Source organism: Pristiophorus japonicus, chromosome 15, assembly GCF_044704955.1.
Source record: "Pristiophorus japonicus isolate sPriJap1 chromosome 15, sPriJap1.hap1, whole genome shotgun sequence".
In the NCBI taxonomy this organism is placed as follows: Eukaryota; Metazoa; Chordata; class Chondrichthyes; family Pristiophoridae; genus Pristiophorus; species Pristiophorus japonicus.
In genome coordinates, this window is record NC_091991.1 from 53,506,284 (window position 1) to 53,530,008 (window position 23,725).

A 23,725-nucleotide genomic window follows, 5' to 3' on the forward strand; every position below is an offset into this window, starting at 1 on the left:
GCCCTTGGCCGCTCACAGAGACAGATGGGCTCCAGCAGCAACAGAGTTCCAGAGTGCATGGCGTGTGCCATGGGTGATGTTGCAGCAGCGATCGCATCACAGTCACAAGCTACGATCCAGCTTAGTGATGTCATGCAGTCTCTGACTGCTGCCATCCTCTCTGTGTTCCCCACTGTCCAATGGTGAAGTGACAGTGCTGAAGCAGGCCAGCAAGTTGTGGTCACACATCATGCTCCTGATGCTGAGGCTCAGCCCAGAGTGAATGCCAGTGCCCCAGGAAATGGAAGGTGCTGTCCTTCCTCAAGATTACAGCATTCCAGCTCCCACCCTGACTCTCGCACTTTGCACCTAACGCGAGCCACCAGAGACTGCTGCCACTGATGCTGAGGTGCAGCAGTCTGCAACTGGGCTTTCCAGGCCCAGAGCTGGTCCAGGGTGTCGTCCCAAGCGCCTGCACTGTCCGGCCCACTAACACAGCAGCCGTCAAGCAGCCTTGCTGTAGGCACTGAGGCTTCATTGAGGAGGAGCAGCAGGCGTGGGAGGAGGATGAAGGGAAGGGGGGCAATGCTCAGGGCAAGTCCCAGTAAGGTGTGGGACAATGTTGTGGAGCTGCCCTGACTTTTTGTTATTACGACTGTAAATAGTTAAGTTGAATTAATGCACTTCATTGTTCTTGACTGCCTTGCAACAGAACGTTGTTTATTGTATGGTTTTCTTTTGGTGGGGGCACGGTTTGTTACTTTGTTGCAGTAAAATGTGACTTTGACCCCTAGCCATTGGTGTCTTGTGTATCATTCCAAAGTTCACCGAAGATGTGCCTTTATGGTGGCACAAAGCGTGGCCAGTATTAGCTCCATCCCACAGCTTCCTTCATTCAAGAGAACCGGTCCATTATGAGCTGGCGACGTGCGGCTCTTGGTCCAGCATCATCTCCACGCTACCTCCCCCGTGGATGATGTGGCTGTCCAAGTGGGGCCTCACCAGGCCCCTCTGCATCATCTTCCTGAGGTAGGCCTGTAATCCGCACTGGCAATGTCTGGCCCCTCATGATGGCCAAGTAGTGCAGCATGCACAACACTACAATGAATTCCGACACCTGTTGAGGGGAGTATTGAAGGCTGCCTCCAGAGTGGTCCAGGCACCGGAATCGTTGCTTGAGCACCCCTATTGTCTGTTCGATTATGTTGCGGGTGGCTGCATGGCTCTCATCGTAGCACTGCTCCGCTCCTGTCATGGGGTTGCGGAGAGGGGTCATTAGCCAGGTGGCTAGGCCGTATCCTTTGTCCCCGAGCAGTCAGCTCACTGAAACAATCGTAAGACACTGCTCTCACCTAAGATGAAAGCATCATGTCACTCCTTGGATAGCGGGCATTTACTGCGAGGATGTGCTTCGAGTGGTCATACACCTGCTGCACCTTTAGGGAGTGGTATCTCTTTTGGTTTCTGAATACCTCTGCATTGTGTAATGGTGCTCATAAGGCCAGTGTGTGCAGTCAATGGCTCCCTGAACCCTTGGGAAGCCTACAAATCTGCCAAGCCCACATGCCCGCTCATTCTGGCTATCCCTGCTCATTGGGAACTTTATGAAGTCCATTCTGTGGGCGTACAGAGCTTTTATGAACTGCCGAATGCAACAATGTGCAGTGTATTGAGAGATGCTGCATATGCCCCCTGCTGCAGCCTGGAAGGAGTAGGAGGGATAGAAGGCCAGCGCCACAATCACCTTCACTGCGACGGGCAGTGCAATCCTGTTAGCCCTGTAAGCTGTCGGTCTGCCTGTAGGAGATGGCATATCTCTGTCAGCACTTCCTTTGGGAAGCGCAGCCTTCTTACACATTGCTCCTCAGAGAGCTGGAAGTATGAGCATTGGTGCCTGTAAACCCATGGCGGGTAAGCCCTCCTCCCCAGACGTCTTCAGCCTCTCGTCATCCCTGAGCCGACATGGCCAATAGCCCTTCTTCTCTCTTGACGCTTCCTAGCAATAGCATGGGTCATGATACACTGGCGAACTAGTAATGCTCCCATTCAATTCTCTCACTGAAGTTGTAAGGACACTGTAATGGCAGATAAAACTAATGCTTCCAAGTCAAAGCTTCACACAGCATGCTGTGTGCAAAACGTTGCAGTCAATGTGACCAGCGATGTTGGATCTTCCTCCCTCAATTTGAATACGAAGCAAATACCGCCTGCTCAACTGTGAGACGGCCTGTTTTTTTAGGGGTCACTTGGGGTGGACGTATAATGCGGCGTTAGGGCCCAATTTTGCAGCCGGTGAGCTAACGGACAGTTGCACAACGATAGACACCATGATCTCATTGAAACTACCGGACGGTGCGCTAAGTTTTCGCGCCGCCACAAACCCTGAGCCAAATTTGCGACTGGGCGGTAAAAGCTGGCCGCCCGCCGTTACACCTTAAAGCAGCCTTTACCGCCCCTCCGGGGTGCTACCAGAGGCACAAGGAAGCTGAAAATCCAGCCTTGTACAACTTACCTAAACTACAAACAAACTTGGGCCAAATTTGTTAAACATTCAATGCTGTAGGCCAACATTCTTTAGGAATAGGATTGAAGCTGCCCAAAGTCAAGCTCATTAATATTCAATGAAGAGAGGTGTCTCTCACCTTCTCAGTCTGGGCTAGGTACAAATCCAAGTTCCAAGGTAACTGAGCAGTTATCTAATCCACGCCATTAACCAGTTCTGTTGCAGATTGCATTTACAAGATAAACAGCTGTGCCAGTGAAACTCAGTACACATATTCACGGAGATTGTCAGAATTCAATTTAGTTTTAAGACCCAATTTTGTAATCTGGACTGTTCTCATACCACAATAGCAAATTCAACTACAAACCCATTTATTCAAGCTAAGTTCACTATTTCAAAATCACACAATATTGATACTTGAAGCTGAGGCTGCAGATAAATCAAAATAGATGGTATTAGATTTCTGAAAGAATTCATAGTGAAAAGCCAACTCAAGATCCAAAACACTGATTGCAATGTGCATAGGTTTCACTTTACTCCTCTCCAATGTTGGCAATATATCTCCCACCATTACAATTAATACATACAATAACTGTGAAGTTGAAGAGGTTTCTATTTGTACTATCAATATTTACCAATCCAGACTTGCAATGCGGAAAACAATTTATCACTGCTAGTTTGAGCTGTGTTTGCACCCAGATGCAGAAGTTTACGGCCACAAAGAGTGAACATACAGACCATGATTCATAGTCATTTCTAATCTTTGTAGAGGTGAGGGTAGATTCATTCAGGTATAAATTCCTATGCTTATACTGCTTTGTTAGTGTCAAATCTTACAAAACACCTTTCAGTGGTCCTTATACAGTGCTGCCCACAAATATGCTGAGCTAGATACTCGCCTCAATGTGCTAATCCCAAGCACCCTGAGCTGTCCCAAAGATATGGAGTTATAAAAGATATAACCCTATCATCATCATCATCATCATAGGCAGTCCCTCAAAATGGAGGAAGACTTGCTTCCACTCTAAAAGTGAGTTCTCAGGTGACTGTACTGTCCAATACGGGAATTACAGTCTCTGTCACAGGTGGGACAGTTGAAGGAAAGGGTGGGTGGAGAGTCTGGTTTGCCGCACACTCCTTCCGCTGCCTAAGCTTGGTTTATGCATGCTCTCGGCAACGAGACCCGAGGTACTCAGCGCTCTCCCGGATGCTCTTCCTCCACTTAGGGCGGTCTTGGGCCAGGGACTCCCAGGGTTTGGTGGGGATGTTGCACTTTATCTAGGAGGCTTTGAGGGTGTCCTTGAAACGTTTCCTCTGCCCACCTGGGACTTGCTTGCCGTGTAGGAGTTCCGAGTAGAGCGCTTGCTTTGGGAGTCTTGTGTCGGGCATGCGAACGATGTGGCCCGTCCAACGGAGCTGGTCGAGTGTGGTCAGTGCTTCAATGCTGGGGATGTTGGCCTGATCGAGAACACTGACGTTGGTGCGTCTGTCCTCCCAGAGGATTTGCAGGACCTATGAGCTGCCGCTTGCACTACCGAGCAGACCCCACAACTTGATGGTTTATCCTCAATCATGCTGAGTTGTCTTCAACCAGACTGAATTTCCCAGGCCCTTTAGCCCCACTGAAATACCCAAGGATTTCAGTGACTTGCCTCTCACTTTGCTCAGCTATTTCTCTACTCAAAGACTTGCTTTCTATCCTTTTGAAACACCTTCAGTACCACGGACCTGCCTCCCACCCCACAGGAGCTCCAAGCCTAAAGAACTACCTTCTACCTTCTCTAATCCCAGCAATCCACCTCCAGCCCCACTAGGTTGTCTCTGAACCATTTAAGTTTGCTCCAACGTCTACTTTTTTCAAAAGCTATAAATTGAATATTCTGAGAAATTAAATTGAATCATAATACTGTTTTGTGTCTGTACAGTAAGTGATAATTAGATATAATATTTAATTGAAAAACATGGCATGAAGCATCATCCATCAGTTAATTGACTTGTCCTTAATTATAACTCCCACACAACTATTACTGCTTAAATGTTTTACTCAAGTAAAATGGCCTTACTCAACAGGAGAGTCCTGATATGAAAGGACATTGCTTCAAGTCCAGGTTCTCGTCAGGCCTGGTCTGAATTGGAACTGTCACAATCCTTGAATGCAATGCTAGAATAATGGACTTCAAAGCATTGTTAGGCCTACGTCTACATCCAAATATGCATTGCAGCACTGCTCCAGCCTGTCAATATAAAAAAAATATAAAGGGCTAGAAATTTGGTGCATTTATGCCTCCCATTAATGCCCCCGGGGGGCAAATGCTTCACCATCCAGGCGCGACTTTTGCAACAACTCCCACCATATTGAGTGGGAGTTTAGTGGCAGCGCTACAGTGTCGCGTCCTGATCTTCTGTGCGCAGAGATCATGATGTCATCGTCGTGCGCATCGCCCCGTTAGTGCCTCGGCCCCAAAATTGGCTTTCGCCCCCTGCAGACCGCTGGGCGATAATACTGATAGCTGCAGGGGTAGCGTATCAGGCTGACAACTGCTACCAGGGTAAAAATCAAAGGCAAGGTGGCCGGAGGGAAAAAAATTACCTTTTTGTTGTTCCTGATGTGGTTTCTTCACGAGTCCTGATCGCGATTGCTCAGCCCGGCACTCTGCTTGAGAGCCGGGCTGATCACATGGCAATGCCACGCCTTGGTGGTCCAGATAGGTGCCTATTCCTTCTGCAAAGTCGGCAGCGTGGACCCTTCCCTTTAATTGGGGGAAGAGCCCCTCAGACGCGGCAGTGCTAAGTGGCCAAGTGTGTAACGCTGTTGAGGCATCTGCCCCGTTACTGCCCCTGGAAGGAAGTGGAGCATTGCACTTCCTTCCAGGGGCGCTAATCCGAATTTATCGAGAACGGCGGGACTTCTGCGCCTGGCGCTATGTTTCGCGCCTCCTGAATGTTACCGCCCCCAAACGGGGCGATGATGAATTTCACCCCCAAAGAATGATGTAGTATTAATGTTCTGCCACAAGTTGTCACTTGCATCTATACTATTAAATGCTTTGGGGCAAAATTCGATAGCCCCTGAAAACGAGCACAGAGATCATAATGCACGATCGTTTTCAGGGGCTATCGAATTTTGCCCCAAAACATTTAATAGTATAGATGCAAGTGACAACTTGTGGCAGAACATTAATACTACATCATTCTTTGGGGCCCATTGCTTCCAATGCAGGCAGAACGCCAACTTTGTGCTGCCTTCTAATTTGCATGATTGCTACATGCGGCTGGCGCTAAACATGCTGTTGAATGGCTGCACCCCTCAGCAGGGGGCCCAAGTTTATGCGAGGCTAGACCAATTAAAGCCAGCCTGCATCTCTTAAAGGAGAGATGCATTCTGACTGTAGCAGATGCTGGAACTGTTTGTGGAAGAGAGTTTGAACAGGAAGGAGAGTGATTTATGGCACAACAGGGGAGAGAGCATGCTCCAAGGTTCTCTAACGCTGCACTGGAGGCCTTGGTGGAGGAGTTGGAGAGGAGGAGAGAGGTCCTCTATCCATAGGGGGTCAGGAGGCCCTCCAGGAAAATTCTATGAAGACAGTAGAAGCAAATAGCCACTGTGGTCAATGCCAGGAGTCAAGTCCAAGAACCTGGAAGCTGTGCTGCAGGAAGTTCAATGACCTCAAACAAATGATCAAAGGTCAGTGAATTCAGCTTCACGTGCCATATCCGACCAACTGCAGCACTAGCCTCATACCCTGCTCAATGCACCACATCCCCACTCACCTAACAACAATCTCGATCAATTGAAACTCATATCTCATGTTCAGAACTTCACTTCACCCTCACACACTTAGCACTGCTGCAAGCCCTACACCCACATCTCGCACCTTACACACACTGCTAGTTATTCACCATGACAGGCACATCACCCAAACAGATTGCACCACACTCAGTAACACATTCCTTCTCTCTTGCAGGACAGGTTGGCACATAACCAGAGGCAGCAGGAGCTAACCAGCGGGGGACACGCGCGCCTGCATGTCCTCACCCCAATGTAGGAGATGGTGGTCGATATCAGTGGAGCAGCCATTGCTGAGGCTGAAACCATCGAAGATGACGGTATCCTCATAACTATTCCTCCTTCTCACATTCCACTTCCCCTTCATCCCACAATCTCTTCTGATTTACAAGCTATAGATGGTTTAAGCATGCACCTCCTTCTTTCCCGCCTCCCCTCACCACAACCCTGCCCTTGTACCTTTCTCCTTTCAGATACCCAAGAACTGCAACCCCGCCAGGCAGTGAGTGGTGGAAGAGCAAAAGGTGGCAGAGCAGGAAGATAGTAATGAAGAAGAAACACCGTCACTCAATTTCACACTCAACAGCTCAGATGCTGACACTCTGCATAATTTAAAGGATAGCTTAGGATGTCCTTGCTGAAGCACAGATGTCTGACACACTGTTCCTCACTGTGGTTCAGGTAAGAGTATTGCTCCCTGAACACCCTAGGCAGATTGGATATGGCCTCCTGCTGAGAGCCCCCTTCTACCCTTCTTCCTCCTCCCTCTTCTAACTACTTGCCCTGCTCTATGTCACCTCTGTCATTCTTCCAGTTATGCTGTATTCCAACAGGAATGCCCACTATTGCCCCATGTCTGGGAGCAAGTGGTTTGTGCAGAAGCCTTGAAGTCAGGACAAAGTCCTTCAGCACCAGCCACACCACTCCATGTAGACTTTAGCAACTTTAAAGCACCAAACACTTGTTCAAATTCAGTAACAGCCAATAGAAATCAATCAACCACTAACCTGTGAGTAGTTGTTGATCCCTTTAAATATCACTGCTGAAGGTGTCCTCTCTGCTGATGAACGTGTGTTCAGCTGTGCGTGTTTAATAGAGGGCATTAGCTGGAGCATTGAGCACCAAAATGGCAGCGCTGGCAACAAATCAGCATGTGATCTGCCAACTCTGCACACTTCCAGCGGACGCTCACTGTGCCCACAGTAACACCCATACCAAGATGGCGTCTGGTGTGACTCACACCAGAAGTGTATGCGTACCATATTAGATTCAAAGCAGAACTTGTAGCACTGAAACAACAGGCATTAAGGAGCCACATTTTGCAGCCTTTATACCTGTATGATTATAGAGTGCTTGCAGCATTGGTGATTGGTCCCTGTCAGTCATGTGACATTATCAGTCCTGATTGTCATGGACCAATCACCAAATAAAGCTCTGATCCCAGCTCACCTTTTCTATGCTTGTTTCCAGACCTGCCTCTAATGCCAACTTCTAATACTTGCTCTTGTGCCAAAATGGAAATAGGGGCTATATTTGCCTAATCCTGCCCCTACAGGATTAGGGCCAGAATTTTGCCCACTGTCCCAAACCATCATGACCCTAACTTATATCTCTGGGTCACAGGTCATTATGTATGTGTGGCAGACACTCAGCAAAATCTCTGCCAGCAAACGGAAGTCTGATAATGGCACCCAGGAAAATCCAGGTGGTGCTGCTCCAGCACCCAAAGAGCAGAACCCAGAAGAAGCAGCTGAAGTTTTTCTGGGCCTTCCCACCATGACTCCAGGAAGTACTGCCCCTGGTGGTCCCAGGGAGCGGAGGTGAGGGTGCAGACAGGAGAGAAGCAAGCCTCGCCTCACCTCACCTCACCTTCCCCCACTGGCATTTTCTTGGAGTGGGTGGGGAGGGATGGAAGGCAGCAATCCCAGCAGGGATAGGGGAAGGAAAATCAAGATCAGGGTGGGGAGGAGGTGTAGTTCCCACAACCTTACGTTTCAGCCACGATGCCACCTCATCCAAGCTTGCGATTCCAAAGAGTTGAGAAAACAAGATAAAAAAACAATTTTAAAAATAAATAGAAGGAAGGTCCACATTGGATAGAATAGGTCACATTAGTTAGGAATTAAGTAAAATGTAACACAAGAAATATAATTGAAGAAAGAAAATATAGGGTAAATGGGATAGCAGAATTTTTCATTTTTATTTACAGTTTTGGTATAATTTTAGTTGTAGAGAGATACTATTATATTAATAAGCTACTGATGGCATCTAAGTAGCTTTGTTTCTGTAATATGAGTATTTATTTCAGTGTCATGGTGTTTGAGTTGAAAATTAAAATATTGCTGGAATTTCTTTTAAGCTGCTAGTGAAGGGTGAAGACAAAGAATCAGGACAATTCAACTGACAAAAATCTACTTCAACCTCAGTCTCTGGAATAAGGAGTTCATTAGTCCATTTACTGCTGGAGTGATGACAAGAAATGAATTATTAAACAGACCATTAAGCAGGATGCACAGACAAAACACAGTAGGAACTTAAAAAAACAGGTAAAGATCTATAGCTGCCAACTCTGTGATTGCTGAGAATTGTTGACTAGTTTACCACTGCGCCTTCTTGCTACAGCCATTCTGGATTTGGGGAGAAAGAATTTTGAGGAAAAAGCTATCCAAGAGGTTGTCACGATGCTTTTTAAATGACAATCTACAGAACAGCTTTTTAGGAGAAATTCAAGTGTGACTGAATACAATTTCAAACTCAGATCTGTTTTTTTTTAATGTATTTCTATTTGACAATAACCACCAGAACTTGGCAAGACTGGGGAAAGGGTCTTACAAGACTCAGTAAGGAGCTAGGTTAGACCATCAGCCTCAATTAATCTTAGAGAGGGTGTGAGAAAGAATCACACACCTGACAGAGCAACTGGAAAGCTAAAGAGGACTTTTATGCTACCTACATTATTAGTATGTAGATGATGCAAATCATTTCTCAAGTTAGACTGTTAACATTGAATGCATATTTTACATTCTATAGAAACTTAACTTGTTCAATTTGTATTGTGTAATTTGAAAGAGTATAAGAAAAAAGAAGAAAAGACCAATCATCCCATCAAGCTGGTTCTTCACACAAACCATATGCAGGTTGGATACAGAGTAAATTTTTTGAGGATGTTTCCAGTAGAGTGGACAAGGGAGAACCAGTTGATGTGGTATATTTGGACTTTCAGAAGGCTTTCGACAAGGTCCCACACAAGAGATTAATGTGCAAAGTTAAAGCACATGGGATTGAGGGTAGTGTGCTGACATGGATTGAGAACTGGTTGGCAGACAGGAAGCAAAGAGTAGGAGTAAATGGGTACTTTTCAGAATGGCAGGCAGTGACTAGTGGGGTACCGCAAGGTTCTGTGCTGGGGCCCCAGCTGTTTACATTGTACATTAATGATTTGGACGAGGGGATTAAATGGAGTATCTCCAAATTTGCGGATGACACTAAGTTGGGTGGCAGTGTGAGTTGCGAGGAGGATGCAGAGTTACTTGGATAGGTTAGATGAGTGGGCAAATGCATGGCAGATGAAGTATAATGTGGATAAAAATGAGGTTATCCACTTTGGTGGTAAAAACAGAGAGACAGACTATTATCTGAATGGTGACAGATTAGGAAAAGGGGAGGTGCAACGAGATCTGGGTGTCATGGTACATCAGTCATTGAAGGTTGGCATGCAGGTACAGCAGGCGGTAAAGAAAGCAAGTGGCATGTTGGCCTTCATAGCAAGGGGATTTGAGTACAGGGGCAGGGAGGTATTGCTACTGTTGTACAGGGCCTTGGTGAGGCCACACCTGGAGTGTTGTGTACAGTTTTGGTCTCCTAACTTGAGGAAGGACATTCTTGCTATTGAGGGAGTGCAGCGATTCCCAGGATGGCGGGACTGACATATCAAGAAAGATTGGATCAACTGGGCTTGTATTCACTGGAGTTCAGAAGAATGAGAGGGGATCTCATAGAAACGTTTAAAATTCTGATGGGTTTAGACAGGTTAGATGCAGGAAGAATGTTCCCAATGTTGGGGAAGTCCAGAACCAGGGGTCACAGTCTGAGGATAAGGGGTAAGCCATTTAGGACTGAGATGAGGAGAAACTTCTTCACCCAGAGAGTGGTGAACCTGTGGAATTCTCTACCACAGAAAGTTGTTGAGGCCAATTCACTAAATATATTCAAAAAGGAGTTAGATGTAGTCCTTACTACTAGGGGGATCAAGGGGTATGGCGAGAAAGCAGGAATGGAGTACTGAGGTTGCATGTTCAGCCATGAACTCATTGAATGGCGGTGCAGGCTCGAAGGGCTGAATGGCCTACTCCTGCACCTATTTTCTATGTTTCTATGTTTCTAAAGCCCCTCTATACTATTCCATCAAATACTCCCAGGCCAGATATAGCATGAATTAAATGCAGAATAGAGTTGGCATCATGAATTATCTATTTTCTACAATAACCATTATTGTGCCCACTTGGAGTGAGAATGTCCAAACCCAATTCATCTTGCATCTGACAGAGAAGAGAGTCATTCATGCCATTAGTCAGACCTGTGTTCAAGCCCAATTGCCAGAGGTGAAAGGACAATGTTCTAACCCACTTCAAAACTTGGTTCCAGATGTAAAACCTGGTGCTATATTGGCCACAAAACATGAATATTACCAAGATATTTGTCATAGTCGATTGCAAGAATATTCCCTGTAAATGATAATATGCAGAATAATGGATTGCTGAGAGTATCTACCAGCACATAATCTCATTGAGGGGACCTGATGGATTCTATATGGAATAATGGGTCCCTCAGGATGAGTTCAAGACTTTAATCTAATTGAGAAATTCAGATGGCTTATTATAGAGAAAAACTGACACCGGTCACCTTTCTTTCCTTACATTACCTGACTGCAGTCTATTGCTCCACTGACTGGTCCACATCTGCCCCAAACAATGAGGGGAATAAAGGGGAAAAACTGCATTGGTTGATATATGTGATCAGGCGATAAATGAGTTCCTCTGGCCTGATTTTCTTAATGAAATCGTTAATACATTCAAAAAGAATGTGGTTGTGAAATTTGTGAAAATAGTCCATCAGGATTGATTTCTTGCAATTACAGTTTAAGTTCAATTAGTGAGTGAGCAAAGCATTTTAATTTAGATCAGCTGCAAAGCAACAAGCAACGTTAAAAAAAAATGTCATACCGTTCACAGAGCCTGCTGCAGACTGAGCCAGCTCCGCTGCTGTGAACAGAGCAGCATTGATATGTAGCAGGGATTGCTTTATTTCTGCTATTTCCATTTAAAAGAAAGGAAGAAAAAGACAACAACCAAATGCTGTGACGTTAGAAATAAAACTATATTTGTAGAATCCATTTATCAAAATAAGCCATCAATACTGTAGCAGCTCTGTACTGATTGTGTCGTACCAGCACTAAGTAATGCTTCGTCAAACTGATTGCATTAGACAGGTCTATTTGTTGCTTATTTTCTTTTATTAAGTTGCTCTCTATTTAAGCAGTACTTCTGTGCCAGGATGCTGAATATGTTATTAACACTGTGCACGTGTTTGCCAAATGAATCCTTTTATTTTGCACTGTATCCTGGTAACCCACTTGCATGTTGAGCAGGTGGTAAGGGAGTTTTAAAAAGTGAATTGAAACAAGGTCCAAATAGGTGGTGACAGTCTGTTAACAGTGAATAATGGAGGCTTAGTATGACACAAGATAAAACCAGATTGGGGCCATTTTCCAAATATGCGCTGACAGCAGGGACTCTCGCTCGCCAAAAGTATCAGCACACTACCCACATATTTCTGCCCACTGACTTCAGTGGATTGAAAATTGTCAGAAGTGTGGCTGCGATTTGTGTGTCTATTTATTTAAAATTATTCTGATTTACCTCAGAAACAAGTTACCAAAGAAATTCTGAATGGCTTTCCCTATAATAGGATAAAATCTGATTTGCATGCTAATATGTTGTAGTCCCAATACAGACATAAGGCTTATATTCAGACCTTATGATTTCGCCAACCGTGGCAGGTCCTGGGTGGCCAAGGATGGTCGCAGGTTGCGACCTCGCTCCTGGCTCCATCCCACACTGTGAAAACAATCGTCCCTGGATTGGGCCCTGCGAGGTTCCCGGCCAATTAAAAGGAAGCGGGTCTGATGATGTCATTTGATGACGTGTCATCAGCCGGTTTCCTTAAAGGGACCATGGCCACATTCATTTTGACAAGGTGCCACATAAAAGGTTACTGCACAAGATAAAAGTTCACGGGGTTGGGGGTAATATATTAGCATGGATAGAGGATTGGCTAACAGAAAACAGAGAGTCGGGATAAATGGTTAATTCTCGGGTTGGCAATCAGTAACTAGTGGGGTGCCGCAGGGATCAGTGCTGGGACCCCAACTATTTACAATCTATATTATGACTTGGAAGAAAGGACTGAGTGTAGCGTAGCCAAGTTTGCTGATGATACAAGATGGGAGGAAAAGCAATGTGTGAGGAGGACACAAAAAATCTACAAAAGGACATAGACAGGCAAAGTGAGTGGGCAAAAATTTGCCAGATGGAGTATAATGTTGGAAAGTGTGAGGTTATGTACTTTGGCAAAAAAAAATCAAAGAGCAAGTTATTATTTAAGTGGAGAAAAATTGCAAAGTGCTGCAGTACAGCGAGACCTGGGGGTACTTGTGCATGAAACACAAAAGGTTAGTATGCAGGTACAGCAAGTGATCAGGAAGGCCAATGGAATCTTGGCCTTTATTGCAAAGGGGATGGAGTACAAAAGCAAGGAAGTCTTGCTACAGTTGTACAGGGTATTGGTGAGGCCACACCTGGAATACTGCATACAGTTTTGGTTTCCATATTTAAGAAAGGATATACTTGCTTTGGAGGCAGTTCAGAGAAGATTCACTGGGTTGATTCCGGAGATGAGGAGGTTGACTTATTAGGAAACTTGAGTAGATTAGGCCTCTACTCATTGGAATTCAGAAGAATGAGAGGTGATCTTATCAAAACATGTAAGATTATGAGGGGGCTTGACAAGGTGGATGCAGAGTGGATGTTTCCACTGATAGGGGAGACTAGAACTAGGGGGCATAATCTTAGAATAAGGGGCCGCCCATTTAAAACTGAGATGAGGAGGAATTTCTTCTCTCAGAGGGTTGTAAATCTGTGGAATTCTCTGCCTCAGAGTGCTGTGGAAGCTGGGACATTGAATGGATTTAAGATAGAGATAGACAGTTTCTTAACCAATAAGGGAATAAGGGGTTATGGGGAGCGGGCAGGGAAGTGGACCTGGGTCCATGATTGGATCAGCCATGATCGTATTAAATGGCGGAGCAGGCTCGACGGGCCGTATGGTCTGCTCCCGCTCCTATTTCTTATGTTCTTATGTGCTTATGACAGTTGTGCTGTCAGTGTTCTACAGCATTGAGGTGCTGCAAACACTGACAAGCACTGCACAAAGGTGCACGGCTGTACCCAGGCTCTCCCATGACTCCCTCCAGAGGTTTATGGAGGCAGTCACAGCATGCAGGGAGGTTCTCTTCCCTTCCCATGGGCGGAAGAGACCTCCCAAGGACACCAGCGCAGCCTAATTGCACATTGCACAGGAGGACACAAGCAGGGATGTGGTCAGGAGGACCTGGCTGCAGTGGTGCAAATCTTTCAATGATCTCAGTTGATCATGAAACGTTATTGCAAATCTACACGCAACCTCATTCTGCTATGCCACTCATCACATCCCCTTCACTCTGCCTTCCCTACCCTACTCCTGCACATCATTACTCACATCAACTTACCTTACACCTCCACCCATCCATCTCTCTCTATCTACATTATCATATCCCCATCTCACTAGCCACACCTCACACTCACCCTCACCCTTGTCCAATCATACCAACTAACAACACACAAGGGTAGGCACTTGGGTATTTTAGCCAATGTTCATGTAGAGTTTCTGCTAATGTGTTGTCAAACATTGAAATCTTTATTTTGAACACTTTGCATTCTTGAATAGTTTTGTGTGAACCTTTGGAAGTGGCTTCATGAGTTGCAGTAAATAGTGAGACATGACAGTACCCCCTGCAATGGTGATGAGTGTGAAAGGAAAGGCTTGAGCATTGCAGGGATGCTTTATGGTGTTGATGTGGGGTGATGCCAAACTACCGCATCATGTACAGCATCAAATGAAGTAAATCTGGCCATGGTGAGGCCATCCCTGGTGTCCTGGACAGCAACGTGGTCGAGTGCTGATGCCCTATGTCCTAGTGCAGCACCAGTTGATTGGGGAGAAGGTTGGTGATGCTGGTGTGTTTAGTGATTTTGGTGTTGGGCCTGATTGTGATGGGATTCTGAGGACTAAGGTGAGATTTTTTCAAGGGCACTGATGCTGATGGAATACATGGCAGCTGAAGTTGCGATGACAGAAGTGATATGTCAATGGTGAGAGAGGTTACTCCAAGGAGGTGACAGTGGATAGAGAGTTCACTACAAATACTTCCAACCTGCATACAGCTCAAAAGTGTCCTCCAAATCCTGAAGACTTCAGCTTCGGAGATTGGAAAGTGAACAGCTATGAAATGGTAACTTTTATACCACTTCTGCAGCTGTCAATTAGTCAAACCAATGGCGAGTCATTGAGAACATGATACACTTACCTGACTTGTTCCCCGAGGGACGTGAACCTCGTAAAAAATGTTAAATACCTGGTAAAATTATTTTTAAATGCCTTTAAAGTACCTCTTAATGATGTTAATTGGCAGGCTCACCACTTGGTGTTGGGTCTGTGAACTGCAGCCAGACCCAGCACTTTGGAAACTTACAAGGAAGCGGGCTCAGAGCCAATCACAGCCATTATGACAGTGGGCCCGCCTCCAAATCCGCACTCTCAGGGCTGGTAAGATTCCGGTCTTAGTGTGCACTGTGGCATCTTCAATCAACATTTTATGCAGAAAGAGAATCTTGTTTTATTTTATGGCCATTTTATTAAACTGGGCTTCAGTTTACAATAACCCCTTCAAAATCATATATAAAATATGCTGGAAATACTCAGCAGGTCAGGTAATTTGAAATGGTTACATGTCTTAAGGTACAACATGCAAACTTCCATGATGTTATGATAATTCACAAATTAAGATTGGCCAAAATAGGGTAATTTATAATGACGCTTCGAGTCATTTTTTCGGCATATTGTGCTTGGGATTTCTCTCAGAACCATGTGAGAATTTTGATCTGTCCAATTTGATTTTCAGATCTTACAGAAATAATTTATCTACAGTCACAGACAGTCCCACTACTCCACCAGAGAAATGCATATAGTTCATTTCCAAATATTAGGAGTTCCCTTGTAGAATACTTATTTAAAGCAGAATGTGGTCTACCAGATTGTCTATAATGCTTCAATGTTATAAGTGGAGATTTCTAAGCACTTACTGGTGTCTTTCAGCCCTGAGCTCAGATTATCGGCAGTGCAGAAGCAAACTTTTTAAACAGAGAACTGCTCCCACGTGAGGACAAGTTGTACACCAGTTACACTATGGATGAGGACTGCTGCCATTGACCCACCGTTCCTATTCAAGATGTCACTGGAGCAAAATACCATGGTATCGCATCAGGGGGAGTACTTGAAAAATATATACTTGAATTTGCTAACAGCTGTTGTCATGTATCTTACATTATTATATATAACTGTATCCTAACATGCTATACATGACTGTAATAAGATATGATCTGTAACCACCAGCATACCTTACCACCAGGGGTGCACTTGCAAGAGACAGGTAAATAAGGACAGGTCTCAGGCAAGTGCAGCATTCCAGAGCTGTGAAATAACGGTGCAGGTCCAGAGTGACCTTGACTTCCCTACATGCCTCATGTGAATCTGTACTGAGGAGACAGGACTTTACAGTGGCGACGAGTTACAGGATTACAGAATCCACAGAATGGCGAACAACGGATCAGATGAAAAGTACAATGCGGGAGACAATTGGGAGGACTTTATAGAAAGGCTCCAGCAAAGCTTTGTAACCAAAGACTGGTTAGGCGACGATAAGGCAGACAAGAGAAGAGCCCATCTCTTGACCAGCTGTGGCTCGAAAACATACGCTTTAATGAAGGATCTGTTGGCACCCGAAAAACCAGCAAGCAAGTCGTTTGAAGAATTGAGCACACTGGTAAGAGACCACCTGAAGCCAGCGAGCAGCATACACATGGCCAGACACAGGTTCTACAACTACAGACGCTGTGTGGGCCAGAGCATACCCGACTTTATGGCGGAACTTCGGAGATTGGCTAGTTTATGTGAGTTCTCCGATGAACTGAGGAGAGAAATGCTGAGAGACCTTTTCATTGAAGGAATAGGCCATGCAGGCATATTCCGAAAGCTCATAGAGACCAAGAACCTGACCTTAGAGGCAGCAGCACTGGTTGCACAGACATTCTTGGTAGGGGAAGAAGAAACGAGGTTGATTTACAATGCAGGTACGACAACTAACGAAATATTGGAACAAGAAGTTCACAGCACTAAACAAGCTGCTAACCCCACACACAGACAAAACCGGGAGAACAGGCTCTCGACAGCAGGCAGAAGCCATCAAGGGCCACAGGAACGGCCGTTCACACCTCATCAACCCACAATGCGAGCAATCAACTACAAACTGAGAGAAGCTCAAGAGAGATCAGCCAGATGCAGCTTATTCTTTGGGAACACTTTAAACAATAGAACAGGTCTGTGCTGCAGGTGTGGGGGTGGGCACTCGGCAAGGGGATGTCGATTTCAGCAGGCTGTTTGCAGAAATTGTGAATATACAGGGCATTTGGCCCGCATGTGCAAGAAAAAGGCAGCTCGGCTGGTATACGAATAGGATGGGTCGGAAAGCGGACCAGAAGATGGTGGGGACAGTACCCAGGACACCGATGTACAGCGGGTCAACACGATCAATGGCCACTGCTCCTACAACAGGACGCCTCCTATAATGATGAGTGTCCTACTCAACGGGATATCTGTCAACATGGAGCTGGATATGGGAGTGAGACAATCTCTCATGGGCGCTAAACAATTTGAACAACTGTGGCCGCATAAAAGAGACAGACCAAAACTCACAAGGGTCAACACCACACTAAGGACCTATACCAAAGAAATCGTACCAGTCCTTGGCAGCGCCATGCTCTCTGTCACACACAAAGGGACAGTGAACCGACTTCCCCTGTGGATTGTCCCCGGAGACCCCCCAGCACTGCTGAGGAGAAGCTGGCTGGCAAAACTAAACTGGAAATGGGATGATGTCCATGCCATGTCATTAGAGGAACGGACCTCCTGCTCAACAGTTATAAAGCGATTTGAACATCTCTTTCAGCCAGGTATGGGCACTTTCAAAGGGGCCAAAGTCAAAATCTACATCACACAGGATGCTAGACCGGTCCATCACAAGGCCAGAGCTGTACCCTATGTGATGAGGGAAAAGATTGAACACGAACTAGAAGGCTTCTGCGGGAAGGCATTATATCACCTGTGGAATTTAGCGACTGGGCAAGTCCCATCGTCTCAGTCATGAAGCCTGATGGATCCGTACGAATCTGTGGGGACTACAAATCTACCATAAACAGAGTCTCCCTACAGGACCAGTACCCGCTGCCCAGAGCGGAGGACTTATTTGCCACATTGGCTGGAGGTAAACTTTTCTCAAAATTAGACCTCACATCTGCGTATATGACACAAGAATTGACCGAGGAATCCAAGCTACTCACCACCATCAACACACATCGAGGCCTTTTCATGTACAATCGATGCCCATTCGGCATCAGGTCGGCAGCTGCCAGATTCCAGCGCAACATGGAGAGTCTGCTCAAGTCCATCCCGGAGACAGTTGTATTTCAAGACGATATACTTATCACGCGCAGGGACACCGACTCCCATCTCCGTAATTTGGAGGAAGTACTAAAGCGGTTGGATCGGGTAGGCCCATGAGTCAAGAAATCCAAGTGCCTGTTTCTCACACCCGAGGTTGAATTTTTGGGCAGAAGGATTGCCGCTGATGGAATCCGCCCAACAGAGTCCAAAACAGAAGCAATTCGCCTGGCACCCAGGCCCCGGAATGTCTCAGAACTGCACGCCTTTCTCGGGCTACTAAATTACTTTGGGTACTTTAAGCAGAACTTAAGCACGCTGCTGGAGCCTCTCCACGTGCTACTCAGGAAGGGGCGCGATTGGTTTTTGGGGGACACCCAGGAACGTGCCTTCAATAAGGCACGCAACCTTCTGTGTTCCAACAGTGTTTTGACTTTCTTTGACCCAGGTAAAAAGTTAGTTCTCACATGCGATGCGTCAGCGTATGGAGTCGGGTGCGTTTTGCAACATGTCAATAGTGCGGGCAAATTACAACCCATAGCTTATGCCTCCAGGTCACTTTCGCGGGCGGAGCACGGGTACGGAATGGTAGGAGGCGCTTGCGTGCGTGTATGGTGTCAAAAAGATGCACCAATACCTTTTCGGGGCCAAGTTCACGTTAAAAACCAACCACAAGCCCCTCACGTCCCTCCTATCCGAGAGCAAGGCAATAAACCGTGGTCGCGGGTGCACGTAGACTATGCGGGCCCATTCATGGGCAAAATGTTTCTCGTAGTTGTAGATGCATTTTCAAAGTGGATCGAATGCACCATTTTAAACTCGAGCACAACCTCCACCACTGTGGAGAGCCTCGCCACCATGTTTGCAATGCACGGAATCCATGACATATTGGTCAGTGACAATGGTCCGTGCTTCACCAGCGCAGAATTCCAAGACTTTATAATTGACCACAGCATAAATCACGTCAAGATGGCACCATTCAAGCCGGCCTCCAACGGCCAGGCGGAGAGAGCAGTGCAAATCATTAAACAAGGCATGCTTAAAATCAAGGTCCCACGCTGCAGGGTCGCCTGTCGCGACTGCTGCTGGCATACAGATCTCGTCCGCACTCACTGACTGGGATCTCCCCCGCGCAACTGTTGATGAAAAGGACTTTAAAAACAAGGCTCTCATTAATCCTCCCAGACATGCACGAAATCATTGAGGCAAAGCGCCGTAAGCTGACTGAGTACCATGACAGAAATGCGAGGGGGAGATGGAATAAGATAGGGGACAAAGTGTTTGTACTAAACTATGGCAGGGGTCCCAAATGGCTTGCAGGGACAATAACGGGCAAGGAAGGAAACAGGCTACTGGTAGTACAAATGGACAATGGCAAAACCTGCCGGAGGCATGTAGACCAAGTCAAAAGCAGATTTACCAACAACACTGCGGAACCAGAGGCAGACTACAATGTGGAACTCACACTACACCTGGTGGACAGACAGAGGGAACAACCTGAGGAAAGGGCAATCCCAACAGACAGCCCAGGCGAGTCAACAACAATCACACCAATCGAAACAGACAGCCCAGGCGAGATACCAGCAACCACACCCAAAGAAAAACAGACACCAAGGCAAACAACTGAACCACAACTCAGACGCTCCACGCGAGAGCGTAGACCACCTGAGAGACTGAATCTATAAAGACAATAAGACCTTGGGGGAGGTTGATGTCATGTATCTTACATTATTATATATAACTGTATCCTAACATGCTATACATGACTGTAATAAGATATGACCTGTAACCACCAGCATACCTTACCACCAGGGGTGCACTTGCAAGAGACAGGTATATAAGGACAGGTCTCAGGCAAGTGCAGCATTCCAGAGCTGTGAAATAAAGGTGCAGGTCCAGAGTGACCTTGACTTCACAACATGCCTCGTGTAAATCTGTACTGAGGGGTCAGGACTTTACAGCTGTAAAATATAAACACAGTGAAAAGAGGCAACTGAGAAGAACCGATATAAACAGCTCCCTTTTAAACATTTTGGGGCCAAAATTGCTGAACTTACCGGCCGCTGCCGCCGACTGCCGCCCACTGCCGCTGACATTCCTCTGCTCAAACCGCCCAGTGCCACTTTCAACGTGGCTTAGAGCGGGCGGGAGGGGAGAGCCGCCGGCAAGCGCCCACCGACGTCAGCGGACGGCTGATGCGCAGAAGTACACTCCCACCCACCGAGATGCTAAATTGGTGCGGGCAGGAGACAGCGGCAGGATGGCGGTGGACTGCTGCGTGGAAGCTGTTCTCTGTCCTGAATGGTAAATGTCAAGATCCTGTAAAAAAAGTACGTGGAATTTTTTTAAATTATTTCTTTACAGGTACTTACCTGGATGGGGTCCCCTGAAGGTCGTCAGATGTTTTCTTTTGTTGGTGATGATTTTTATTTTCAGGTCTTCGGCCCTCCGTGGGCCCGACTCCATCCTCGGCGGCACTTGGGCGGCAAGCGCCTCTGCCACCGAGAATGAGACCTCCCACCCGCTGCCGCCCAGATTGGCGGCGTACATTATTGGTTTGCCGCCCGCCGACCTCCGAGGGACCTCAGCCATGAATATCCTGCCGAATGTACCGTCCGATACCTCGGTGGCCATCGGCGGCACTTGGGTGGGCGGAGGCTTTGACCAAGTTCGGCCCCACCGGATCAAAGGGAAATTCAGTCGAATATCCTTCCATTTTAAATGTGTAGCTCTTGGGGGTTATCACAAAATTACACAAAATTAAAAGAGGAAAAATAAGGAAAGGCAGTTTTATATAATAAAACAAGCAGAAAGCACATTGATAAAGATAAGAAAATACACAGTTGGATCAGAACTTGTATCCAACATAACATTTTAAATAGATAGTAATTCATTTAAAGTTTACCAACTGCATAACAAAGAAAGGAAAAATGAAAACGTTTGAAAAGAAAACAATACAAACTAAACAGAAAAAGTCACGGAGCTGCTAATGAATGGGGGTGACATCCGGTGTAAGTGTTCACCAGGACCCTCTGTTGTTGACCCCACCAGGATATGCAGGATCAAGGGGAGGTGCCCCAATTTAAATGATCTTGCTAGGTACCCACGACTCTATGGGTGCATCTCAGGCACCTGCCACAGCAGAGGGGAGGCAACAGTGACAAAATCCCACCACTGCAACATGTCAGAGAGATCCCAGGTCCTCCAGCTTTTTGACTGGGGCCTATGGACTCCCTTGTTAATAGGGGTCGATTTCTGAATAATGTCAGACTGAATCACTGGGGGCCCAGACCTGTGCTTTGTCCTGGACTCCACAGGCAGACCCCACTTCCACCACGGGCAAGGTGAGTATGCCTTTTTTCTCTTGCCAAACTAGCCATCAGACGGATTCGCAGACCAGGACCGCGGCAACTCCCAACTTAGGAGACCTTGTCCTCCCAGCCACATCCCCTCTGAAATGGTGATCTTGCTCGAGGCTGATGCAAATCCCTGCAGCAACTGGCAGTGAAGGCTGAGACTGGTTACGCCAGGTCTCAGCCTAGTTCCCAGTCCTTCCATCGCACTCCGGCCTGACATACAGCAGAGGCGTGCCAGAAAGCCCATTGAAATTTCAGGGCCATAAGTTAAAAGAAAAACAACAGCATCAGAGTTTTTGTAACAAATTACAAATCAGAACCCAAAAAGCTCACTTGCTTGGACAAAATTATGGCTGATGGGCTTCTCTCGGCAAAACCTTGCATTGTGCTGCTGTTGGTTACTTACACGTTAAAAAGATTGAGGCCGATCCGGTAGAGACGTTTGCGGATTATGTCAGTGGAGAGTGTTGGCGACTTGCAGCTGCCTGGATTCTCGCAGTGGTACCTGGGCATGCTCAAAATCATGGCGTGCAGCGCCTCTTTTGAAGAGACCTCTGATGCAGACTTGGCAGAGATGGAAGTCGTACTGCTGCTGCTGAGTTGTTCTGCATTGTCCAAGCGATTGGATTCCAACTGATTGGCCTGCATGATCCCATTGTTATGATCAATTTGAATCTTCTGCACAGTGATCTGACTCTGCCCCATCAACCCTCCTCCTAGTGCGTTTGAGTTGATATTGACATTCAGTTCTGTGAAAGGGTGATTGTTTTGAATGATTAGCTGTTCCTGTTCTGAAGAAGCATTTTGGGATTCTACGTCCTCCTCTTGCCCTGGACCAGGATCATCTATTGCAGCACCACTCTGCTCAGATTCTGACTGAGCGTTCTCACAGTTTGCCATGGCAACGGATGCAGACTCCAGCAGTGAAGAAACGGACATGTTTTTGTTTTCAATGTGGAAGGTGACATCCCTGAAAGCCATCATAAGTGTACTGCCACTTCTTGCAAGGCCATCCTCCAGTTTGTCATCACCGCCCTCTTGTCCTGTATTTCCCATCTCGCCTCCTGCTCCCTCCTGCATTGATGTGCTGCTGAAAGTCTCGGTGAATTGGTAAGTACTGCCATCTTGCAATGAACACATCGTCTTCAAGCTCCATGAGCTGAGAGCATCATCAATTGACTTAGCAAGTGACTTAACCTGCTCTGTGAAGGAGTCCTCGAGCTCAGTCAGAGCCCCGCTGATACTCGCAGGTAAGGATGGCGACCGCACCAGGGGAATTCCTGCAAAGTTATAGCCTTCCATTAAACTCTCGGCATTCTGTAGCCTGACCTTCCGCAGAGAAATGCGCCTGGGCATGCGGCTTTCCAGCAAGGAATTCCGAATCTTTTCAAAGTTCTTGCTGAGTTGATACTGACGGAATGCTGTCTGGATGGTGCAGGCAGCCCGGCGAGATACCAAATGGCCTCCATATTTGTGTTCCAGCATTTCAATCTGAAACAGATGAGATATGGGACATTAAATGCCATTCTGACTGCAACTATCCACATATAACAACTTAAATAATGAGGGTACCACTCACTTGTATTGAAATCAGAAATCATTATACTGTGTGAATGGCTAATGTCTTAGAGTCCCACCTTAAAGTTCAAACTTTTACACACTTTCATCCATCTTACCCGGGGAATGGGGAAAAGAACCCTCCAGGTTACCTCTTCTCAAAGCAAACTGGCTTTCCTATGAAACTCTATAACCAAATTATGCTGCTACAGCATTGTACAAGTTGGACCTCTCTGGTCCGGCACCCTCGGGACCTGACCGGTGCCGGAACAGAGAATGTTTCCAGACCAGAGAATACCAGACCAGAGAGGTCCAACCTGTACTGTAATGCTAGAGAGCTCTATATAGCTGCTCTGTAACTTTTCATATTTGTAATGTAGCATGACAGCACACTACAACTTACAAGGACTCTCAGTTTTCGAGCCGATCAACTCTCCAACCCTGATTTAGGATTGTGATTTCCTGCATGCAGGGATCGCAGTCGGAGACTGGCACTGTTTCCCAGCATTTCTCTTACTTTGTTTCAACAGCTAATGAGAGAGAGCGGTGAAGTGAAAAAGAGAAATAGAGGGAAAGGGGCATAAAGAACGAGGGAAAAACAGAAATTCAGGAAAGAGAGGATAAAGGAGAGAAGAATACAATTTATGAAAGAATACAATACATTCAGTGTGT

General features: G+C 46.4%; 1 protein-coding gene across 1 annotated transcript in view; it reads right to left on the minus strand.

Moving 5' to 3' along the window:
- Positions 1–22,987, minus strand: part of LOC139280759 (IQ motif and SEC7 domain-containing protein 3-like) — a 202,802-nt gene extending 179,815 nt beyond the window's left edge. The window contains exon 1 of the mRNA XM_070900434.1: positions 21,903–22,987. Within this exon, the coding sequence (XP_070756535.1) occupies positions 21,903–22,981 (1,079 nt within the window). The 5' untranslated portion in view covers positions 22,982–22,987. The remainder of the gene's footprint in view (positions 1–21,902) is intronic.
- Between the last annotated feature and the right edge of the window lie 738 nt (positions 22,988–23,725).